Raw genomic sequence first — 19,770 nt, forward strand, 5'->3', positions numbered from 1 at the left:
TGTGTGTGGAGGGGAGTTGTTGAGCTGGGTTATTTCCAGCCTTGAGCTGCAGACCTTGGCACACACACACACTCTGCACTACAGTAGTACACCACTTGCAGAAAGTGAGCACTAAGAAAGTATATGGAATGGCTGGCCATCTTGAAAACAGCTGTTTAGTTGAAAAGTTAAAATGCTTCTGTTTGCAGTAGGGGCGTGCATGCAGTGGCTGGAATTAATTAGGGATATTCTGGATGACTTCTTAATTGGGTGTATGGAAAATTCTCATGGTTTCCAAAATGTCTCTGAAATGCCACCAGAGTTCCATTTCATCCTGAAACTTTCTGAACAACTCATCCTTTTAAATTATGAACTACAAAGGTGAGACTCTGTTCCATGTAGCTTTTGTAATCAGTCTGTTCTCACCTCCATACAATGACCCTCAACTGAAATGTCACTCAGCCTACTTGGTTTCCAGTGATACATGCTGATCATCACAGCCAAGCTGACTAAGATCACATTCTCATATATAGCAACATGCCGGGGAAATAGTTACATGGGCTTGATGGTGGAAACATTGCCTGAGAGGCTGTAATATTCAGTGTGCTGTTATATCTTATATTGAATGCACACTGACTCTGGTTCAATATATTATTCATGGCTTCAACCAAGGATAATTTTCATCATACTCTGATTGTTTTCTGAAGTAGTCAGTTCATTTTGAGGTCGATTAAGTTGGCCATCGGCCAATGTCGGGGCCACAGGTGAGCCGTGTGGCCTTAGTTTTCACTGTGTGTCCCTGCTCAACTAAGCGAATCAGTCCATGAGAAGTAAATAGGAGAAGAAAAGGAAAGACTCTTTAGCATGTCACTGTAGTATCCATGAATTCAACCATTTGGTGTGGTTTCTCCATATTTTTTGTCTCCGCCTCTTCACCATTGCCATTTACTTTAACTTATTGTGTAATGGGAAATATTCTTGATTAGAAGTGCCTCTCTTAGCAAGAGTGGGAGTGAAAAATAAAGGCAAACGCTGCTTTATCATAACAATATTTTTTATATCCGCAGTCCTGACTTTTCTAGTTTCCCTTTTTGAGTGACAAAAATAAATTGCCTCCTCCCTGTGGTATGGAGAGATATTACTTCTTGTGCAAGCCAAGAATGTTTTGAGCTAGTAAGCCCTAAAATATCAGAAAATGACAAACAAGGCCCATGACCCATAAGCCCAAGGTGACGTCTTATTTTTTTTTTGTGTGTTCAACCAACAGCTAAAGCTTAAAAATATTCACTTAACCATCACATAAGACAAAGAAAACAAATAAATCATACCATTTGAGAATCTGGGACTATATTTTTGTTGGAAAAATTATTTCTCGATTATTAAAATTGTTGCAGATTAATTTTGCTTTTAATTTCAGATTAATAATATTGCAATTTAGAAGACTTTCATCCAACATGTCTTGCCTTGTAAATGCTCATAACCCCAGTGTTAAACACAGGCCTTCTGCTATAAAATGGAAGTATCCAAGCCCAGGCTGAGATAAACCCTTATGACATCATGAGTGCTCTGATCAGGTAACCCTAAATTTTGTTTGACTTGTCAAAGCTGCTTTAAATCCACGGAAGACATTACGCAACCTTTACAGACTGAGTATTAAAAGTATTCTAGTTGATGGACTTGAACGTGTTGCTTAACCAACACTTTTAAATTAAAACGTTCTTTGAACACCATCTTCAACATCTTAAACCTCAGTCTACTGATGTCTTCTTTGCTGCCTGCACAGGTGGTGTTGGTAAGCATTGTCCTCATTTTTTAACTGATCCTGTTATATTTTGGTGTGATTCTGATTCTGATTTAAAATGGTTCAAAAGGTAATGTTAGCCCTGGACTGCAGTTAAAAAGGTTTCTGGTGCACATTATTGGCTGGTAAACTGTACGCTATATTGTACTGTACGGGATATTATAACACTATTTCAGGTAGAAAAATCAAAAGACCGTCTGTCAGGCAAGCACCTAAGCTTGCCAAGGTAAATCTCTGTGGTCTGTAGTCTTGCTAAGGAGTGTGGTGGGTATGGTGTGTGAAGTTGCTGGTATTTCATAAGTTGTAATGGGCTTCATAGGTAAACATATACTGCAGTGCTCTCAGAGGAAATAGAAACCGTGTGTTGTTTTGAAGACCGAGAATGAAAAGGTCTTTTTGTAACTTCAATGACACACTGAAACATCTGCTATAAGCAAAGCTTGGACATTTTCATGCTGTTGCATATCAGAGGATTCTAAGAACTCTTTAATATTGATGGTAAGTGGTGACACTGTGCTAATGGAAAAAGCAGATTATTCATTATTCATTTTGTTATGTAATTAATGATCAATTACATTGGCAACATCATCACAATTACATCTAGTCTGCTTTTTCCTCTCTCTGTCTCTATGGTACAAAAAAGTACATTTATTGATTCTATATTGCTTAAGTATTTCTACTTTTCACTTATATAAATGTTATTAGACACAAATAGGAGCAACTTGCTGCTATCATGACCTCTGTACTTCACTTTCACTTTCACACACAGATTGAGCACATGACATGGAATAAAGAAATGGCATTTAACTTTTACTTGACCTATTGTGTTACACAGCACTGCTTAACCATAAACTATACCAGACCCTGTATAAATCTATGTGGTCAATGGATTCTTTTCTATTTTTCTGCTCAGGTCCATACAAAGTTCCACTGCCGACAAGCACACATTCCGGGATCAGACACCTCATGTCTCTCCTTTTCCTACGATGGCATGACTCTCGCTTCACGGGGAGGTAAGAAAAATATCTTAACATATCTTCCAAACCACACAGCCAGTGGTTGCACAAATTGGGGTTGCACTCACAGACACCCCAGCTCAGAGCCACCAGTTTTTAGGTCCAATGCTTCATCCAAACCGATGTTTTTTTAAGCAGAAAAGCAGCTTGACTCTTACCAAGTGTACAAATAAAATGAGACCACCACCAACAAAACTAAACACAGAAACACATGAGTTTGTCCTTGGTGTCGGATCTAGTTAGGAGGTTTCTAGCACAAAGACAAACAGGAATAACTCTGTTTAAGAGTTCTCACTCAACATTTTTCCTATAATGTAAATGAAAAATAACTCTTACGGCCTTGTTGTACAGTCAAGAAAAGCCACTATTTACTTTGTGCTCTTGCAAAGTAAATAACTTCAATGACAACTCTACTGTGGTGAATGTCTGTGAAGTAAATCAATTTACAGTTTACTTGATGTCTCCATCTGTTTTCTAGGCGATGACACTCTGAAGATGTGGGACATACGCAACTTTAGGAAGCCTGTGAATGTAGCGACTGGACTGACCAACTACTTTGCAATGTGAGAATTTTGACACTGTCATTCTAAATACAATCTGCTTGATAACTGCAATTTATGTGTGGATCATGAACTGATGATATTGGCTGCGTGTCATTTTCCGTACTAGGACCGACTGCTGTTTTAGCCCAGATGACAAGCTTCTTGTAACGGGGACCTCGGTGAAGAAAGATGAGGGAAATGGGAAGCTGGTTTTCTTTGACCGGGCCTCCTTTCAGCGGGGCTATGAAATCGAGGTCACAAACGCAGTAAGTTCTGCCTCAGTCTCCACAATCATTGCAAGATGTTTTTTTTCAACTGGTTGATATGATACAGTGGTTACAAACCAAAATGACTCAAATTGATGCTAAATGGAAAGGAAACAAAATGAGTCACAATGAAACATAATGAACCCAATGTGCATGTCATTTCTCCTCCACATGATAAGTTTGGGCTCAAACAAAACTGTGGCCATAAAATGTTTTTATTTGGTTCTAGCTGCCTGAAAACACAACAGCAGTTATTAAGGCCTCAGTATGACGGCCGTACAGATTTGACTGGCCTCATTAAATTCTATGTAACCCAACACAGGATTATTGAAAAAGAATTATTTATTTTAGTTGGTATTTATACATTTCAAACAACAGTCAACAGGGATTATAAGAGACTGAACTAGAATTGTGGAGTCAGCAGCCTTTGTCATGTACAGCTAAAACCTGACTCGCCAGATGGTTTCTTACACAGAATAATCTGGAAAGGCACTGGTAAACTCTGTTTGTAAAAGAGCAGGCACTTTCAAAAAAATGCACTGTAGGTGATTAGACGTACTATCTATCACCATCTATTGCGGGCTAACTTTAACCAATCAGATCAACATTAGGAGAGCGGAGATATGATACTGTAGCAGCTATGCTAACCTCTTGAGAAGCCGCAGTGTTGTTATCAAATGAACTTTCGCTTCTCTTGCTGGTCCTCGCTGTTAGCTGCCAGTAGTTCCTCAATGGATCCTGATTGGTTCAACCACTGTGGTTTGGCCACAAGTGCATAGCTTGAAGCTGATCACACAATCACAAAATCTTGTGAATCCAGCTTTCACGCGAGGCAAATGTATAAACCCAGATTCCAAAAAGAATTGTGATGTGGTGTAAAATGTAAATTAAAGACAGAATGTTTTTATTTGCAAACAAACTGTTTCCTGACAACGAAGTGCTGCTTAGCCCATGTTGTAATATTCTTTATCCAATCACGTGTCTTACAAAGAGGTGAACCTCCCTCTTCATACCGAATCACTAAACTACAACCTGTTACCTATCAACCTGTTTACCTGTGGAATGTTCCAGCCATCTGCCATCAGCCATTTGAGCATACCACAGCTTTCCCAGTCTTTTGTTGCTCTTGTCCAAACTTTAAACATATGGCTGGCATCAAATTCAGAATAAGCATGTTTTCAAAAATCAATTAAGCTGATGAGGTAAAAGGTTAAATATAATTTATTCATACTGTTAACTGTCAATTGAGAACCCCAACTGTTGTAGTTCAGATTGTATAATTATATAGTAATACTGATGTAAACTTAAGTCTGTAAAAATCACATAAAATGTCACATGAATTAATATCTGTTTACTTAGAAAAATAATTTGTTCTTGTTTTCTTTATAAGACAAATCTCAAATAGCCTTATCCTTTGGCAGTAACTAGACATACTTTAAATCACTGGGCCCAAAGCTAGTCATTTCTCATAGCAGAATACATATTTTCTTCAGCTTCACTCTGAATGAAAGATTGGCGGTGGGAGAAAATATAGAGGAAGAAGAGAAGAGTTATGGAGGGGAGTGAAGGTATAGGAGAAACGCTTTAAAAACAAAACTTAAAAAGGAAAGCTTGCAGAAAGTGGAGTAATGTGACCTTTCCTTACTGCAAGTTATTCCCACAAAGCTTTGGCAGAGCAGCTATTGACGGTTTTATATGCACCGCCTTTGAGTTACATTTGAAATTAAATTATCAGCATGTTCCATTCACATGCACAGACATAGACTGTCAAACACGTTAGCATACTATGCACTTTATACTAATCCTGCTTCCTCAGAAATCCATTTGGTGAAGGCAACCAGCCATAGGTGCTGAAATGAAGGGCAGGGGTGCTGTCTTCAGTAGAGAAACGCTTTTTTTTTGTTGCTTCCTGCTCCTCTGTCTCTACTTTTCAACAGATTTAGCACTGTGTATCTGTAGTCATAACAGTGAGGTCTGACAGAGGCTAATGGCTTCTAACTTGGTCTCCCTGACTAAGACATGACACTTTCACATGGGCCACTGAGTGAATATGTTTGAGAGAGGGGGGGAAGAGACAAAAGCTGGGTCTATGTCTGTGCATCCCTCTGTCCTGCCAGCCAGCTGCTGTTAGCCTGCAAACCTTGGCACAGCATCAACTCTAAGTGCACAACCCGCTGCACAGTTGCAATAACTGAGAGGAGGGGAGGGCAGTCTGTGTTTTGGTTGACCCATTTTAACTTTAAATGGATGTGTTGATTTTTTGTCACTTTCTTATAATTTCCTATTTAAGCTGTCAATTTCTATAAAAGTACCCCTGTTGATTTCAAAGTTGAGTGTGAGCTTTTAAAGTCTTATACAAGTATTAAGTGAGAGAGCTACATGAGCGTGTCAGCACAGTTGTCTGAAGTCAGAATTAAGAGTGACACTGCGTTAAAATAGACCTTACTGAGTTCTGTGTTGGTTACTTTTGATGACTTAAAGCGCTAAGAATAGACTTTTTAACGTCAATTAAGTCACTGGAAGTACCTCGGTGTACTGCCTTCCTTCAATCAGGAGGAACAACACAAATCTCAGTCTCACACAGATGCTACACAGTTATCTGTGCAAGTGATTCTCAAAATTGAAACCACATTTTCTTGATACTGTGTTGTGTAGATGATGTTGCCACTGTCTCCTCTAGATAGCTAGAGCCCCTGTATTGTGGTAGAGCTAAATAGTACCCTCCGAACAAAATATATAATATATATATAAAACATTTTGAGCGGTCAGTTTCAATGATACAGGTCACTCAAATACGACAGGTGGCTTTTTTTTTTTCATTTTATTTTTCAATTTCAGTCCAGAAATTCCTCTACTATATTCTTTTAATTACATTATTTTATTTATATAACCAGGAGGAGTCTTTACTTGTGAACAACAATCCATATGTGACGATGTCGGTCTTTTACACCCAGCAGGAGATATCATCATATGTCGTATGTAAGGCCTTCCTGCAGAGTCTACATAAACTATTATAAACAGTATCATACTATAACATTTGCACCCACTTCACGACGGTGATGCTATCACTTTAGGCAGCATCAAAGAAAGACCTCAGACACTTTGGGTCAAAGAGTCTATTTGGAACTTAACAACCCTTCTCCTTTTCTGTCTTTGCATCACTCAGTAGACGTTTGTCTTCTCTTTCACTTCTTTACTGAAGAGGGTAAACATTTGGAAGTGATTTTTCCATTAGGCTTTCACTTGTTCCACCGTCTACCATTGTATGAAACTCTGAAAGCTTCAGTTTCGTTTCACTGGAAGGGACGGCAAAACCTCTTCCTGTCTGATCACAGTTTCAGCTGAACAGAAATCCAACAGATTTCCCACAAAATCCAACCCGTTGCCACAAAAAACAATGGAGTTCAGAGACTGGTACAGACTGCCAATGGCATTGGCTTTGGTTTTATTTGGTTTTATTAACCTCTCAAAATGTTTTATGGTAATGATTAAAGTCAATCAGTCATGTCAATATGCTTTAAAGGCATTCACATACTTGAGCAGTTTCTTGTGGTCATATAACTTCACTTAATTGCTCTTGTTTACATAAAATCAGTTTGTGGGTCAATATGTGGTGTTGGGTGGGCATATGGGCGGTGTTGAGGAGGAAAACAGAGGAAATGCATGTTATGTTGGAGAATCATGCTATCTGTGGACTTTAATATTAAGTCTTAGCCATTATTTATAATTGACCAGTTACTGTATAATAGCAAAATTGTTTGGACCCTTAAATGTATGCTTTGACATTTTGACATTCAGTGGACAAATGGAAATAGGGAGAGGCTTAGAGAAGTATATACAGTTTTAAGCAGTGTGGGTTTGGGTTAGATGCCAGATTTCCTAGCCTGGATCATTTTGATGTCCAACATTTTTGGATAGACCTTTCATGGTATTGTACTATAGGTATAATTCAGCCCCTCTTTTGAGCCCATTTACCAATAATCTGCTAATCTGTAACTATAGCCATGCCAAATTGTACTGGTCAAAAATAATTTGGATCCATTGAAATTTAGTTTTGCAGCAGATCAGTTATTTCAGGTTGGACATGCACTCGGTGAACCTGATGAATGTGCTATTTACTATGTTTACATCAGCCGTCTGCTTCTAGGATGGCCCGAGAATTTAAGTGCAGCCTTTATAAAGTGGCGTACCAGGCAGGCAGTGAAAGCAAGGGTCACCAATCATTTCTAACTAAACAGTCTACATAACCCTGGACCTGGATTCTGGGGTGCGCTTGGGAGCGGAGGCTGTTTTAGGCCCATTTGGTAAATACTTCAGACACTCTTAAGCTTATCTTAGTCCATCAAAAGGGGCAGGAGCCAGGTGAGACCCTACTGACTATCAAAGCACTGAGCCTTTGGCTGAATTTCAAATGGAAACCAACTTAGACCTGCAGCTCTTATGCAGTTTCTGTAAATGTGTGCATGCATTGCTTGCATGCATGTTTGTATTTTCTGGTACTTTGTATTTTGTCATCGCCTGTTGCATCTCTGACCCTCCTTGCAGTGTAATAAAGGCTTCGAAGTAGTGCCTTAACACTTTTTAAAAACTATAAGACTGCACCGATTTAATACACCAGATTATTACCACTGCCAATGATTCTCGGTCACTGCCATTAATTAAATACTTAAAGGTCCTTTTTGTAAGGGGTTGTGTTTTGAGTCTCATTCCCAACTCGCCATATACTGAAGCTTGGGGATTGTAGATGGGGTCGGCCGCCAACCCAAAGTGTCAGTTTTTGATGACTTGTAAAAACCAAAGTATCAATATCTGACGAGTGGGGATAAAACTCAAAAATGAACTTTTCTTACAAATACAAATACCTTTTAATTAGCCTGAAGTAATGAATTTGTATATGACTTGGCATTATTATACAAACACTTGTGTAGTTACAGCCCTATTAATGATACCAAAAGTAACTATCCAGTAAGGTGGACTGAATGTTAAATGAAAAAATAAAGGGGGATTATCTTAATAACACTCGGTATGAGGCAATATATTGAGGATTTGCCAAAAATTGGTGCTGGAAGAGAAAGAGGTGGCATCATCATCATACAGATGTAAAACTGTAAATAATCAGAATTTCTTGGTAAAGATTCTGAACTGCCTAAATGACCCTTTGTTCTGGGAAAGAATTAGCTGGAGTTCTATGTTTGGGCAACCTTCACAAGGTGCCCGTGATACATCTACCAAGTCAAGCTTGATGGATTTTGAACAGTAGACTACACCCTATGCCATGCTATTCAAGGAGGACTTGTACAGGAATGGTCTGTCTTTCATCCCCAGTAAAAGCAGCCAAGCTTGAAAGGTAGAAGGGAGGCCTTAACTCTGTTCTTTCTTGTGCATCTCACCAAGTAAATCTTGCAAGATGTAGAAGCCAGTTGTTCCAGTAAGGCAGTTCATACTAATTACAGACTTCTCGGACGTGTGCCCACTCAGTGTGCAGCGGAGGTGCTAAGTCTCGAGTTCTCCTTTCCCACTACTGCATTCAGCTGGTCTGAGCAGCCAAGTCTGTCAGAAGCTGTGCACATTTGGATCCACTCACCAGCGACTAAATGAGGAACACAGCTGTGACTGTTGTGTCCCATTAGTGCTGCATAACTTTATTTCATAATCAGCATACATATTGGGTGAGTGGCTGTTGTCTTGTTTATCCCTAATCAGCATTTGGTATTTTAATCTGACGGGATATAGAAGGCTGCTACTGAAGAACTGACTGATTAAAGTTTCCTTCTCCATGATGTGATGTAATTCAATGGACATGAAGCGTAAACAGGGGTTCCTAGAGTGTAAACACGCTGCTCTGAATTTCTGGAAAGCAGTCTTACTGTTGGCTCTGGGCTTCTCAGTGTATCCAGCTGGGGTGGGCCCCACTGAACTGGGCTCTTTTAGACTGCTCTGCTTTTTCTGTTGACTTGTTTTACTGTTGACAGAATGATTTGTTTGGGGCTGACAGAGTTACTTTCTGAACTTGACTGAGCTGCAGGTACCTGGCTGTGATGGCACTTTTATTTTGTCTTTTACTGCCTGATTTGGATCGCTCTCTGTTGTGTAGCTGTACTGTGCGCTGGGTGAATTCCTCTTGCTTTTACAGTACCTGTGGAGTGTAACAGGATTCCTAACTGTCATCTCTATCTTCCCTTGTATGCAGGGACAGTCTACGTTGCTTTAGCAACCCTGACGGGGCAATATATAACCCATTACACATTTACACTGAAGCATATCTACAGTGGGTAAGCCTACCTCATGATACACACATGTTGACACATGTTGTGTCAGTATCATTACATCCACAAATGAGGTTCGTTTTTTTGTTGTTGACTTTGTTGTTAGTTTAACAGGGAATAGTGCATGGATCTTGATGAACAAAATCTGGCGTATTTAGATGGCTGCTATGTATGAATGAGCGCAATTGAATGTGGATCCTAGATCTGGTGTCATGGTTTAACAGTTATGGATGCTTTAAATATTTGATACAGGGCTTGATAATTTGATATTGGAATAGGCTTGAAGTATGCGCTAGTGTTGTCAGATATATGTAATACTGAAAAATATTGATACTGATTTGAAACTGTTTCAATACTCATTTTCCACAGTATTGATATTGATACTAGCTGTGCTTTCTCACTCTGTCTTTTCTCTGACAGCATGTCGAGACACACACACACACACACACACACACACACACACACACACACACACACAGCTACAGTGCCAATAGGCCCGCCTCCAGTTACCTTCAAGGCTGTTGTGCTTATTACACAGTATACAAGCCTTGCTATATTAATCTTTTAATAAGAATCAAACATTTTATGCCCTCAAATTTGCAACCGACCAGCTGACCAATCACTTTCGGTAACGTCACAGCTTTCCAACTCAAGGGAAAAGACAGACAAAATATCCACATGGGAGATACCTTCCTTTTGGACACTTATTAAATGTAATTCAATTTTCTGTTTAACCCTGAACCATGTTTTCCTATACCTAACAAATGAAAAGAACAGTAAAATAATAGTGCTTATCCATATCAGAAGGTAGCCTACACATGTAGTTGCTCAAAACTTCATAACTAAAACTGTCATTACAGAACTCTGATAGCAGTTTTCATGGAAGAACTGATACAATTGTAACAATGCTTTTTTCTTTAATTAAGGTGTGGCCATGGAAACGATTCAATACACAACTAATTATATACTGACTCACATGTAAATTTAGGCTTCAGCGAGTCAAAACCATATTTAACATAATTCTAACATTTTTTGAAATAAAGCAGTTGTGGCTGCAGATTAGAAAGACTATTGGACGGAAGTCTGCGCTCTACCTTTCTAGTTTATACATGGTATCATCTATCTGCTGATGTATGAATAGAATATGTGAGGCTCAGTGTTAAGCACATCCTGTTTAAAGCATTTTCCAGATCTTTCTATCAATTACATCTGGCTCATGATCTGGTTGAGCAGATTAACCCTCATCTGTCCCATGAGCTACACACTCCTGAGCTGTTTTGCCTCATAGTGTAGATGTGTACAGTATGAGGTTCGTGACAAATGTCAGCAGATTGTGAATGATTTTAATTTACTATAAGTGCAGTTTATGCAGTCTTAATTTGAACATGATCCTTTTTGTGGTACAATTATTTACTGGATAACAAAATCTTGTTGTATGAAAAGTATGGGTTGGACATACTGATAATGTTTTATATGATCATTTCAAGTTGTATTTTATAGTCTTTTGTTTTAATATTTAAGTCAAATCAATGTTGGCCATACTTACCTTTTCTCTAGATACACAAGATGTTCATACGTGATTGTCTTCTTGTGTGTGCATGTATGTGATTGTGTGCATGTGTGATTGAGACTTCTTCCCCTGGTATCCTGGTGGGAAGCTGAACAGCTGGGCGCTAAGCAGCTTTCACCGTCACAGACACTGGACGTCCCAGTCGTAGTCCTTACCCACCCCCCATCCTACGCCCCTGCCCTAGACCCCCGCCCCCCCCAGATTGCTTACCATGATCCACATAAAGACGTGCCAAACGCTCACCCCCTAAAAAAAAAAAAATTCTGTACTGCTTCGGCACATACATCTGCACCAAATCTAAAGAGAGGTCTATTCGGAAGACACTCTCAAACAAGTCGTGTGACAGAAGGAAAGGAGGCATTGCTGCTCTCTACCGTAGCTCACATATCACAGAATGCACAGAGGGTCTTCATCACTGTCCAACAACTGTGTGTGTGTGTGTGTGTGTATATTTCTCTCTCTGTCCCTCTTTTGCTCTCATACACAGACACACACACACACCTCTGGATAAATGTGGTCACATTTGCGTATTGGCACTGGGCCATCTGTCACACACAGACTGAGGGATCCAGACCTCATCCCAACAACCAAATATAGTCAACTAGAGCAGCAGAGCATGCTGGGACTGATCCCCACTGTACCACAACCAGCCCGGGTCACACACTCACAATGCTCAATACAATATGAGGAGCAGACACGTCCTTATCGGATCTAATGTAGAGAAAGTTCTTCAAAACCTGCTACGTGCTGCTTTTTCAACGTATTGCTTTCCAGGTGTGCAGAAAAACCCAAACATTTTTGGTGATCCATACACTTGTTTTTGTCTGTCTGTGTATTCCAGAGCGTCATCCGCTGTCTGTGGCACCCAAAACTTAACCAGATAATGGTTGGAACTGGTAATGGACTGGCCAAGGTCTACTATGATCCAGTGAAAAGCCACAGGTATGTCTGGTTATTAGGTTATTACACTAACCCTTTTTATTGACAACATCTCCCTTGAAGAGACTAAAGCCAAAAATTAATGTGTCCTAATAGGGTTATTGGCACTGATAATAATAATAATTGAATTCTGTGGCATAAACAATATCAGTCTGCTGTTTTCTATGTGAAACTTGAATAGCATTGTTTGTAACTTATCCTGCTCTTTCCAGGGGGGCTAAGCTGTGTGTAGTAAAGAGCCAGCGGAAAGAGAAACAAGCAGAGACGCTAACACAAGATTACATCATCACACGTAAGTTCTTCTATGTTTTGTACTCAAGTACACAAACACACTCACAATCAGCTTTGGCTGTACCTTCAAAGAAGCCACCACTTGATATACTATGAACTTATTTCCCTGGTCCGCACGACAAGGCAGGCTTGTCGTGCATGATATGCAGTTTCATGCATCGCCTTTTAATCGGTGAACAATTACTGAGGCATTTTAAGCAAAGCGCCTCTCTCAGAGCCCTCCAGTTTAATCCACCTTGTGCCACTAACCTATTTGTGCTCTGTGCTCTTCACATAAAAAGGCGCTGTGCATTTTTAACAGCAAAAAAGAGACAAACAATGCCGGCCATCTCCCCAAGTGCATGATGTGACAAGTGGAGCATATTCTAAGTATTCCCCTTCTCAGACAAAAAGAATAAACTACCTCTGTTTACATGCTACATCTCTTTACCCGCACAAAAACATCCAAACACACCCTATCTCATAGCGGGAGGGCTTTGTGAGGAACGAGAGGTTGCTCGGAGCTTTCACGAGCCCATTAGCTGATGCAGTGCGGGTGTGGATGAGTGGATGGACAGCCGCAGGGCGATGTGCCACGCGGCGGCCATGTGGTCTGCAGTCATGCCGGATCACGCCAGGGACAGCCGCCTCTCCCACATCTGCTGGCGTGATCACACAAACACACACACACCGCCCACAGAAAACACAAACCAACCCGCGTACCTGTCATCCCGTCATATCACCAACACACGAGGCCGTCATCTCTTTTGTGCGTGCCAAACTGAAGTCATGAACCTTCAGAAAACAGAACAGCTGCTGACACGTCCTCCCTGATTGGCTGCTTGGACCCAATTCAGACGCCATTTGCTATTTGGGCAACTGCAGCCTTTTTCAGAGGCATCATGTGATTTCATTGCCATGCCAACAGGGTGTGAAGAAGGCAGGCGATCAACGGCCACGAGCGCCGAGTGACGCACTTGATGCCCTGGTACTGGAAAATTAGAGGGGACAGGAAGCAAGTGATGGCCCATTGAGAAAAGCGAGGGAATCTGTTCACAGTAACCTTTTTGCTTAATGTAGCGTGGAGGAGAAGAATTAACACTGAACAGCGACAGGGCTCCTGAATGGAAAATCACTTTATCTAGCCCTTTACTAAAGTGTCTCTTTGTAACCCCCGAGGACAAGAGCAGAGCATACACTCACTTTACACGCACACACGCACACACACACACACACACACACACACACACACTGTCTCCTTCGCACACACCTCTGAGGGCACTCATTCACACTTACTCATGCACACGTTCACTCACACTCGTGGATTTAAGTGCTGGCGGCCTTTTATTGTGATAGTGTTCACAACAGTGTGAAGAGCAGCAGAGTGATTGTCTGAATCTAAACATGGGGGTTATAATGAATATGTTGGTGTGCACTATAGCAGAAAGAGTACACAAGTGGAGAGCTGCTACCAGAGGTCAACAGGTGCTTGTATTTTAGCGTAAACGACATGTATTTTCTGCAAGTTGTAGTAGGAGTTGAGATTATTATTATCTCGGGGTTCACCTATGTTCATTTAGCTTTTCAGTGTGCGCATGGGGTAACAAACAGTGAACATATTGCCAGGTGCCCTGCCTGCTTATTTGTGCGACTCTGTTCTGTGATCTTTGAGTAACCCAAGCAACTTGATTATCCTTGTTTACCCTGCGTGTCTCCAGCTCATGCCTTACCCATGTTCAGAGAGGCCCGGCAGCGGAGTACACGAAAACAGCTGGAGAAGGACAGACTCGACCCAAAGAAATCCCACAAACCCGAGCCTCCTGTGTCTGGACCAGGTAAAGTACTTTTTGTTTTTTTCTTGGTGATGATAATTCCCAGAATAAAGAAGCAAACAAAAAAAAGAAACAAAAGAGAAGAGTCCAAGCATACACAAATAATTAGCAAAACCCAAAAATGCACAACAAATACCACCATTTAACAATAAGTACTGTGTAGTAACGAGGTGACGCTACAGTTCTTTTTTTGTTGTTGTTAGTCATGTTCTTAACTGAATGAATGCAAGATTCTGTCTGAGGCAGATGTACAAATCCACAGTTGTTGATGTGTTTGGCGTTGCGCAATCCAGCTGAAGTGGAGGCCTATAGCAGCGCTGCTCCCACTTGGCCTCTCATATTCGTTGTAGCCTGCTATTTCCTCATATTTTTTAACTGCCGGGACAGAGTGCCGCATTTTGAACTTCTTCTGGACCCCATGGGACAACCGGTCTATCCGTATTTTAAAAATGCAATACGCGCTTTCACAAATGCCACACCTATGCACGGATACAGTTTGAGCAGAGTTCCAACAAGCCGTGGTGCCAAATAACATTTCCTGCTTCACTTTATTCCAGCTGGCTCACTGCTGCTGAATTTTATTGTTGTTTTTTTTCACTTACTGCCACTTATTCCTTCAGTACTGTGTACTTAAAAAGATCTAATGTTTCCACAGTGCAGTACGATGTGATTGTTTTGTTTTTCAGAATAAAAAAAAAAAAAAAAAAACATCTTTAAAGCATTTGAAACTTCTGAACAAGTAGCCAGATCTTTAGAAAGTGGGTCATGAAAGATTATGAGAAAAGAAATGTAGCCGAATTTAAAACAGCTACCCAAAAAAGAAAAGGCATTCACAAAAATTCAAAGCAATAAAAGACATCATGAAAAAAATTAGGAATCAATAGTGCGCACTTTTGCGTTGTATTGTGTTGTACGTATAACTATCAAAGACAGAGTCACAGAGGTTGAGAGAAACGCACAATAGTCTGCAAATGAAAATGCAGGTCGCTTTTATAAAAATAAATCTAAGTACTTGATAGCAGGTCAGTGGTTTTTAGACGACAGGCTGTCTTTTTATTGTTTATCCTCATGTAGAATGACTTTGCATAAGTGCAAGGTAATGTTTGGTGGTTGGCTCGATGCTTACAAGCAAATGGAAAGAGGTGCCTCTCAATCCCCCAAACAACCTCACTGCCCGACTACAGCAGGAAATCCCTGTGTGTTTAAGAATAGGGATAAATGTGTGTCTGTGTGTGCACATGCATGCATCTTATCCTTGATCTTTTAAGACAACTATAACAATGTCTTATTCCGGAAAGCCAGACATTTTTTCCTCCAAAAAGCTCCATTAAGGGCGGTCAAATACAACCGACAGCACAGAGGTACTGAAACAACAGTAAAAATCAGTGTCGCTTTTATGTACCTTTTCTGGAGCAAAACGGCAACAAGTGTACAAAACAGAATTCTATCTGCAGTAATGAAAAACTCAATGTAATAATGTACCAATTATTAAATACAAATGTGTGGAAAATTATGTTGAAGAGTAATGGTCGAATTTGGATTTAAAGACATAATAAAAAAGGTTAAGTGATTTAGAATACTAAATATTTTTATGGGCTTTAGTGGTTTTTATTAGATTTATTGTGAGAATCTGTCTGACCATCCAAAAAGCAATAGTTCACGATTTTTTGATCTATCTAGAGCTTTTAAGTTTATTAGCTTTTTAAGCTGAGAGTTACACATGGGCATGGAAACTACAGTCGGAGGAAAACACTCTCCAGACTTCATAAATGTGTCAACTAGCTCCTCTATAGCTCACTAATTAACACGCTGTAACCAGTTTGTTCAGTCTGTGCACAAACAGAATGTGTGATGTCTTATTTATTGAAGGACAGCAGTCGATCTATCTGCCTATCTGCAACAACAATTACATTTACTAAATAAAATACTATAAATGTGAGTTAATTTACATCAGGGTTGGGCAATCTGATGATTTTAGATCTTCGATCTCGATGCCTTTTGACAAACTACTTTTCATTTTGTTTTACATCTTGTCATAATTGTAAATTAGGATACGTCTGCAATGGCTCTTCAAGGTAAAAATAAATAAAATTGAATAAAAAAATAATCTTAAGCTGATTTTTAATAATTAAAGTTCCCAGTTAAGTTTAACGTTTCAGTGCACTGATGTCATTTGGGTAGTAAAGTTTATTGTTTAACTGTAAAATATCGAGACTCCGTCACTAATCTAAAGTGTTCAATAATCACATTTGAGCAATCAGTGCAAAAGATATGTGTTTATTTGTGTATTCTCTGTATATAAGAATATCGACTGAAATATTAATAGCCACATATATTTCCCCCAGTATCAGTCAGGCTTTAATCTACAGGATGTTTCAAAATAAAGGAAGGCATTTCCGAATTCAAAATGTGGATCGTAATTGTGATTAAATAGATAACAATATTATTTTTTCGCCCCCCCTCCCTAAATTGCATAAAACATTTCTGAAATGCAGCATTCAAAAAATAAAATCCTGGATTTCACAACTCTTCAGACTTCTCATTTCTTTACCAACTATCTGCTTGTCTTTGAGGCCAAGTGATGTCACTGTCTGTAGAGTGTAGTAGAAAACAGATGATGACATAATCTGGCACCAAAGACTAGCCAATTGTAGACTGACAGGTCTGTCTGGTGGATGTCAGGCTTGATATTTGTCAGGCTTGAGGTGATATTTGAGTTTTCCTTTATTTGTGTATGTCTGCCAATATGATAATACCACTTTGGGATGCCAAATTAATTCTCCACTTCACAGTTTTAATTTAAAGGTTTCCTGAAAACAAATTTTTGTGCTTACAATTTATGTGAGTCGTGAGTTATGGTGTAGTCATGTCCTTTGGAATCGGCCTGTCATCCAACATTGACAAGTTTTGTTCAACATGTCTGAACTGTTTCTAATCTAATGTGTCCTGACAGGTCGTGGAGGCAGAGTAGCAGCTCACGGTGGCACCCTGTCTTCATTCATCGTGAAGAACATTGCTTTAGACAAAACGGATGACAGTAACCCGCGAGAGGCCATCCTGCGCCACGCCAAGGAGGCTTCAGATAACCCTTACTGGGTCGCCCCGGCGTACACAGTGTAAGAAAACCTCATATCTCCACCTGTAAAAATATGAATCATTTACACTCCCCTGTCCATCTTACTGCCCGTCTCTTCCTCTGTCACCCTTCTTCTCTTATTTCTGTGCTTGCTCTCATTAGCCGACAGTGTAAGATGAGTATTGGGAGTGCTGTGCATGCGATTGCGACGGTACTTGGGTTTCTTCCTCCTGGTGTGACACATAAATGTTTAAATAGTTGCACCGTTTTACACACTTCACACTGCAGGAAGGAGAGTAATGGACAGCTTTAGATCACTATCAGACTCAGACAGCTATGTAAGCTTGGAACAAAACTGCGAGCCAAATCAAACAGTCTGTTCCACATACTGCATGAAAACGATCTATAGTTAAAGAAGATATCCTGGTGATAAACATTACAGAAGATAAATCTGATAGAGTACACCATTAGGGCCTGGTTGTAGAGCTCGCTCAGGCAGCAGGTTGATGGTCGCTGTTTTTTTTGCTTGACTTGGAGATACATTAAACATCGAGCGTCTGTCTTCTGCTCCATAGAACTACGACATCAGCAGCCTGAATCTAGGGCTTACCATTATTTTCATGGTTTTTAATTTGTTGATAATTTTTTTTCTATTAATTGACCAAAGTTGTTTGGTGAAAGGAATGGTGATCAGTGTTTCCCAAAGCCTAAGATGAGATCCTTAAATTTCTTGTTTTGTCCACAACCCAAAAAGTTTACTGTCAAAGAGGAACAAAAAAAAAGGAATTTTTTACTTTTGTTCTTCAAAAGAAATCTGATTAATAAAATAGTTGAGGATTAATAATTGACAACTTGTCTATCAGTCATTGCAGCTCTACTGAATTTCCTCAAGCCTCAGCTGGCCTGATCAAAGAGATCATTTGTAAAAAGAAAAAATCTAATATTAAATTCTTAAAGCTCCGTTTCATCTTGGTATTTGTCTTTAATTAGAAGTTCTGGAAAATAAAACAGTTGAATCATTTCCCCCCCTTTTTTATGACTCCTTCAGGACCCAGCCAGAGCCCGTGTTTGCAGAGGAATCCGAGGAGGATGAGGAGGCCGACAAGGAACCGGAGTGGAAGAAACGCAAAATCTGAGGCGCTTCAGCAGCAGCTCATTTTAAACAGGATCGCTGACAGAGTGGGCTTGTGGTTGGATATACAGCACCACAAGGTCTCAGGATCAGTCCAAGAACACTGAGTTACTGTCAGAAACTGTGCATTGGAGCATCAGTTAAATTACTAAACTGTACAGCCTCTGTCCTCCCTTAGTTTCTTTTCTTTTTAAGCATGTATGTATTTATGTGAGTGTTTTTCTTAGTTTATGTGGGTAGCACATAAATGTGAAGGCATTTTCACTGCGCAAGCACAATATAATTTTATACAGGTTTACGTTCCTCTCTTAGCAATTCATCAGCCACTAGAAGAACTCAGCTTTTTATGTCCCTTTTGATTATATAGACTTTATTTTCATCATTTCTATTGTGCTCTCCTCCCACATCTCCAGAGTTTGCTAATTCCTCATAAATCGACTCCAGACTTTGTGGTCTGGGTCTGTTCATCGACTATGAAGAACACTCTTCTGGTTTGTAAGTAGTAAATTCTGAAGATGTACAAACAATTCCAGCCAATTGTTTTTTTTTTCTATCTTAAAGTTTACAGTTTTTAAAGCTGTACACTTTTCCTGGATGTGATTCAGCCATCTGCTAATTTAGGTGTTTTTCTACATACTGTATTTCACCTTGAAACCTAAATAAACAAATTTGTATTCTCTTGTCAGATGGTGGTATGTTTATTTGAAGTGAAGTGATGGATCTATTTTTACCAGCTGATCAAAGGAATACTTCTGCCAAATATATATATATTTTTTTTATGAGGCACTTGGCTCAAACCCTCAGATTTACTGTACTGTACACTCAGTCCAAGCCAAAGCCGGTGTTTTGATTCACTGCTGTAAATAAAGTTTTTATAAGCCACTTTTTCCACAATTATTAAATCTGTTAAATTTACTGCAGGTGCTGCGAGTTTTAAGACCGATGAATACATTTTCCCAAAAGTGAATTTAATGCAATACATTCTAATTCAGTATAATCTTATTTCCAACCTTGAGTTACAATCATATTCTCAAATGACTACTTTAAAAGGTAAAAAATTAGCTTTTGTGCTCATGCTCCG

The 19,770-nt window shown here is 39.7% G+C and overlaps 1 protein-coding gene across 1 annotated transcript in view; it reads left to right on the forward strand.

Moving 5' to 3' along the window:
- wdr70 (WD repeat domain 70) overlaps positions 1-19,374 on the forward strand; it is a 43,194-nt gene extending 23,820 nt beyond the window's left edge. Inside the window, exons 11-18 of the mRNA XM_030436769.1 lie at positions 2,694-2,793; positions 3,275-3,359; positions 3,466-3,604; positions 12,282-12,382; positions 12,592-12,671; positions 14,368-14,484; positions 17,435-17,597; positions 18,606-19,374. Of these exons, the coding sequence (XP_030292629.1) occupies positions 2,694-2,793; positions 3,275-3,359; positions 3,466-3,604; positions 12,282-12,382; positions 12,592-12,671; positions 14,368-14,484; positions 17,435-17,597; positions 18,606-18,693 (873 nt within the window). The 3' untranslated portion in view covers positions 18,694-19,374. The remainder of the gene's footprint in view (positions 1-2,693; positions 2,794-3,274; positions 3,360-3,465; positions 3,605-12,281; positions 12,383-12,591; positions 12,672-14,367; positions 14,485-17,434; positions 17,598-18,605) is intronic.
- The last annotated feature ends 396 nt before the right edge of the window (positions 19,375-19,770 follow it).

The sequence above is a fragment of the Sparus aurata genome, chromosome 12 (assembly GCF_900880675.1).
Source record: "Sparus aurata chromosome 12, fSpaAur1.1, whole genome shotgun sequence".
Lineage (NCBI taxonomy): Eukaryota > Metazoa > Chordata > Actinopteri > Spariformes > Sparidae > Sparus > Sparus aurata.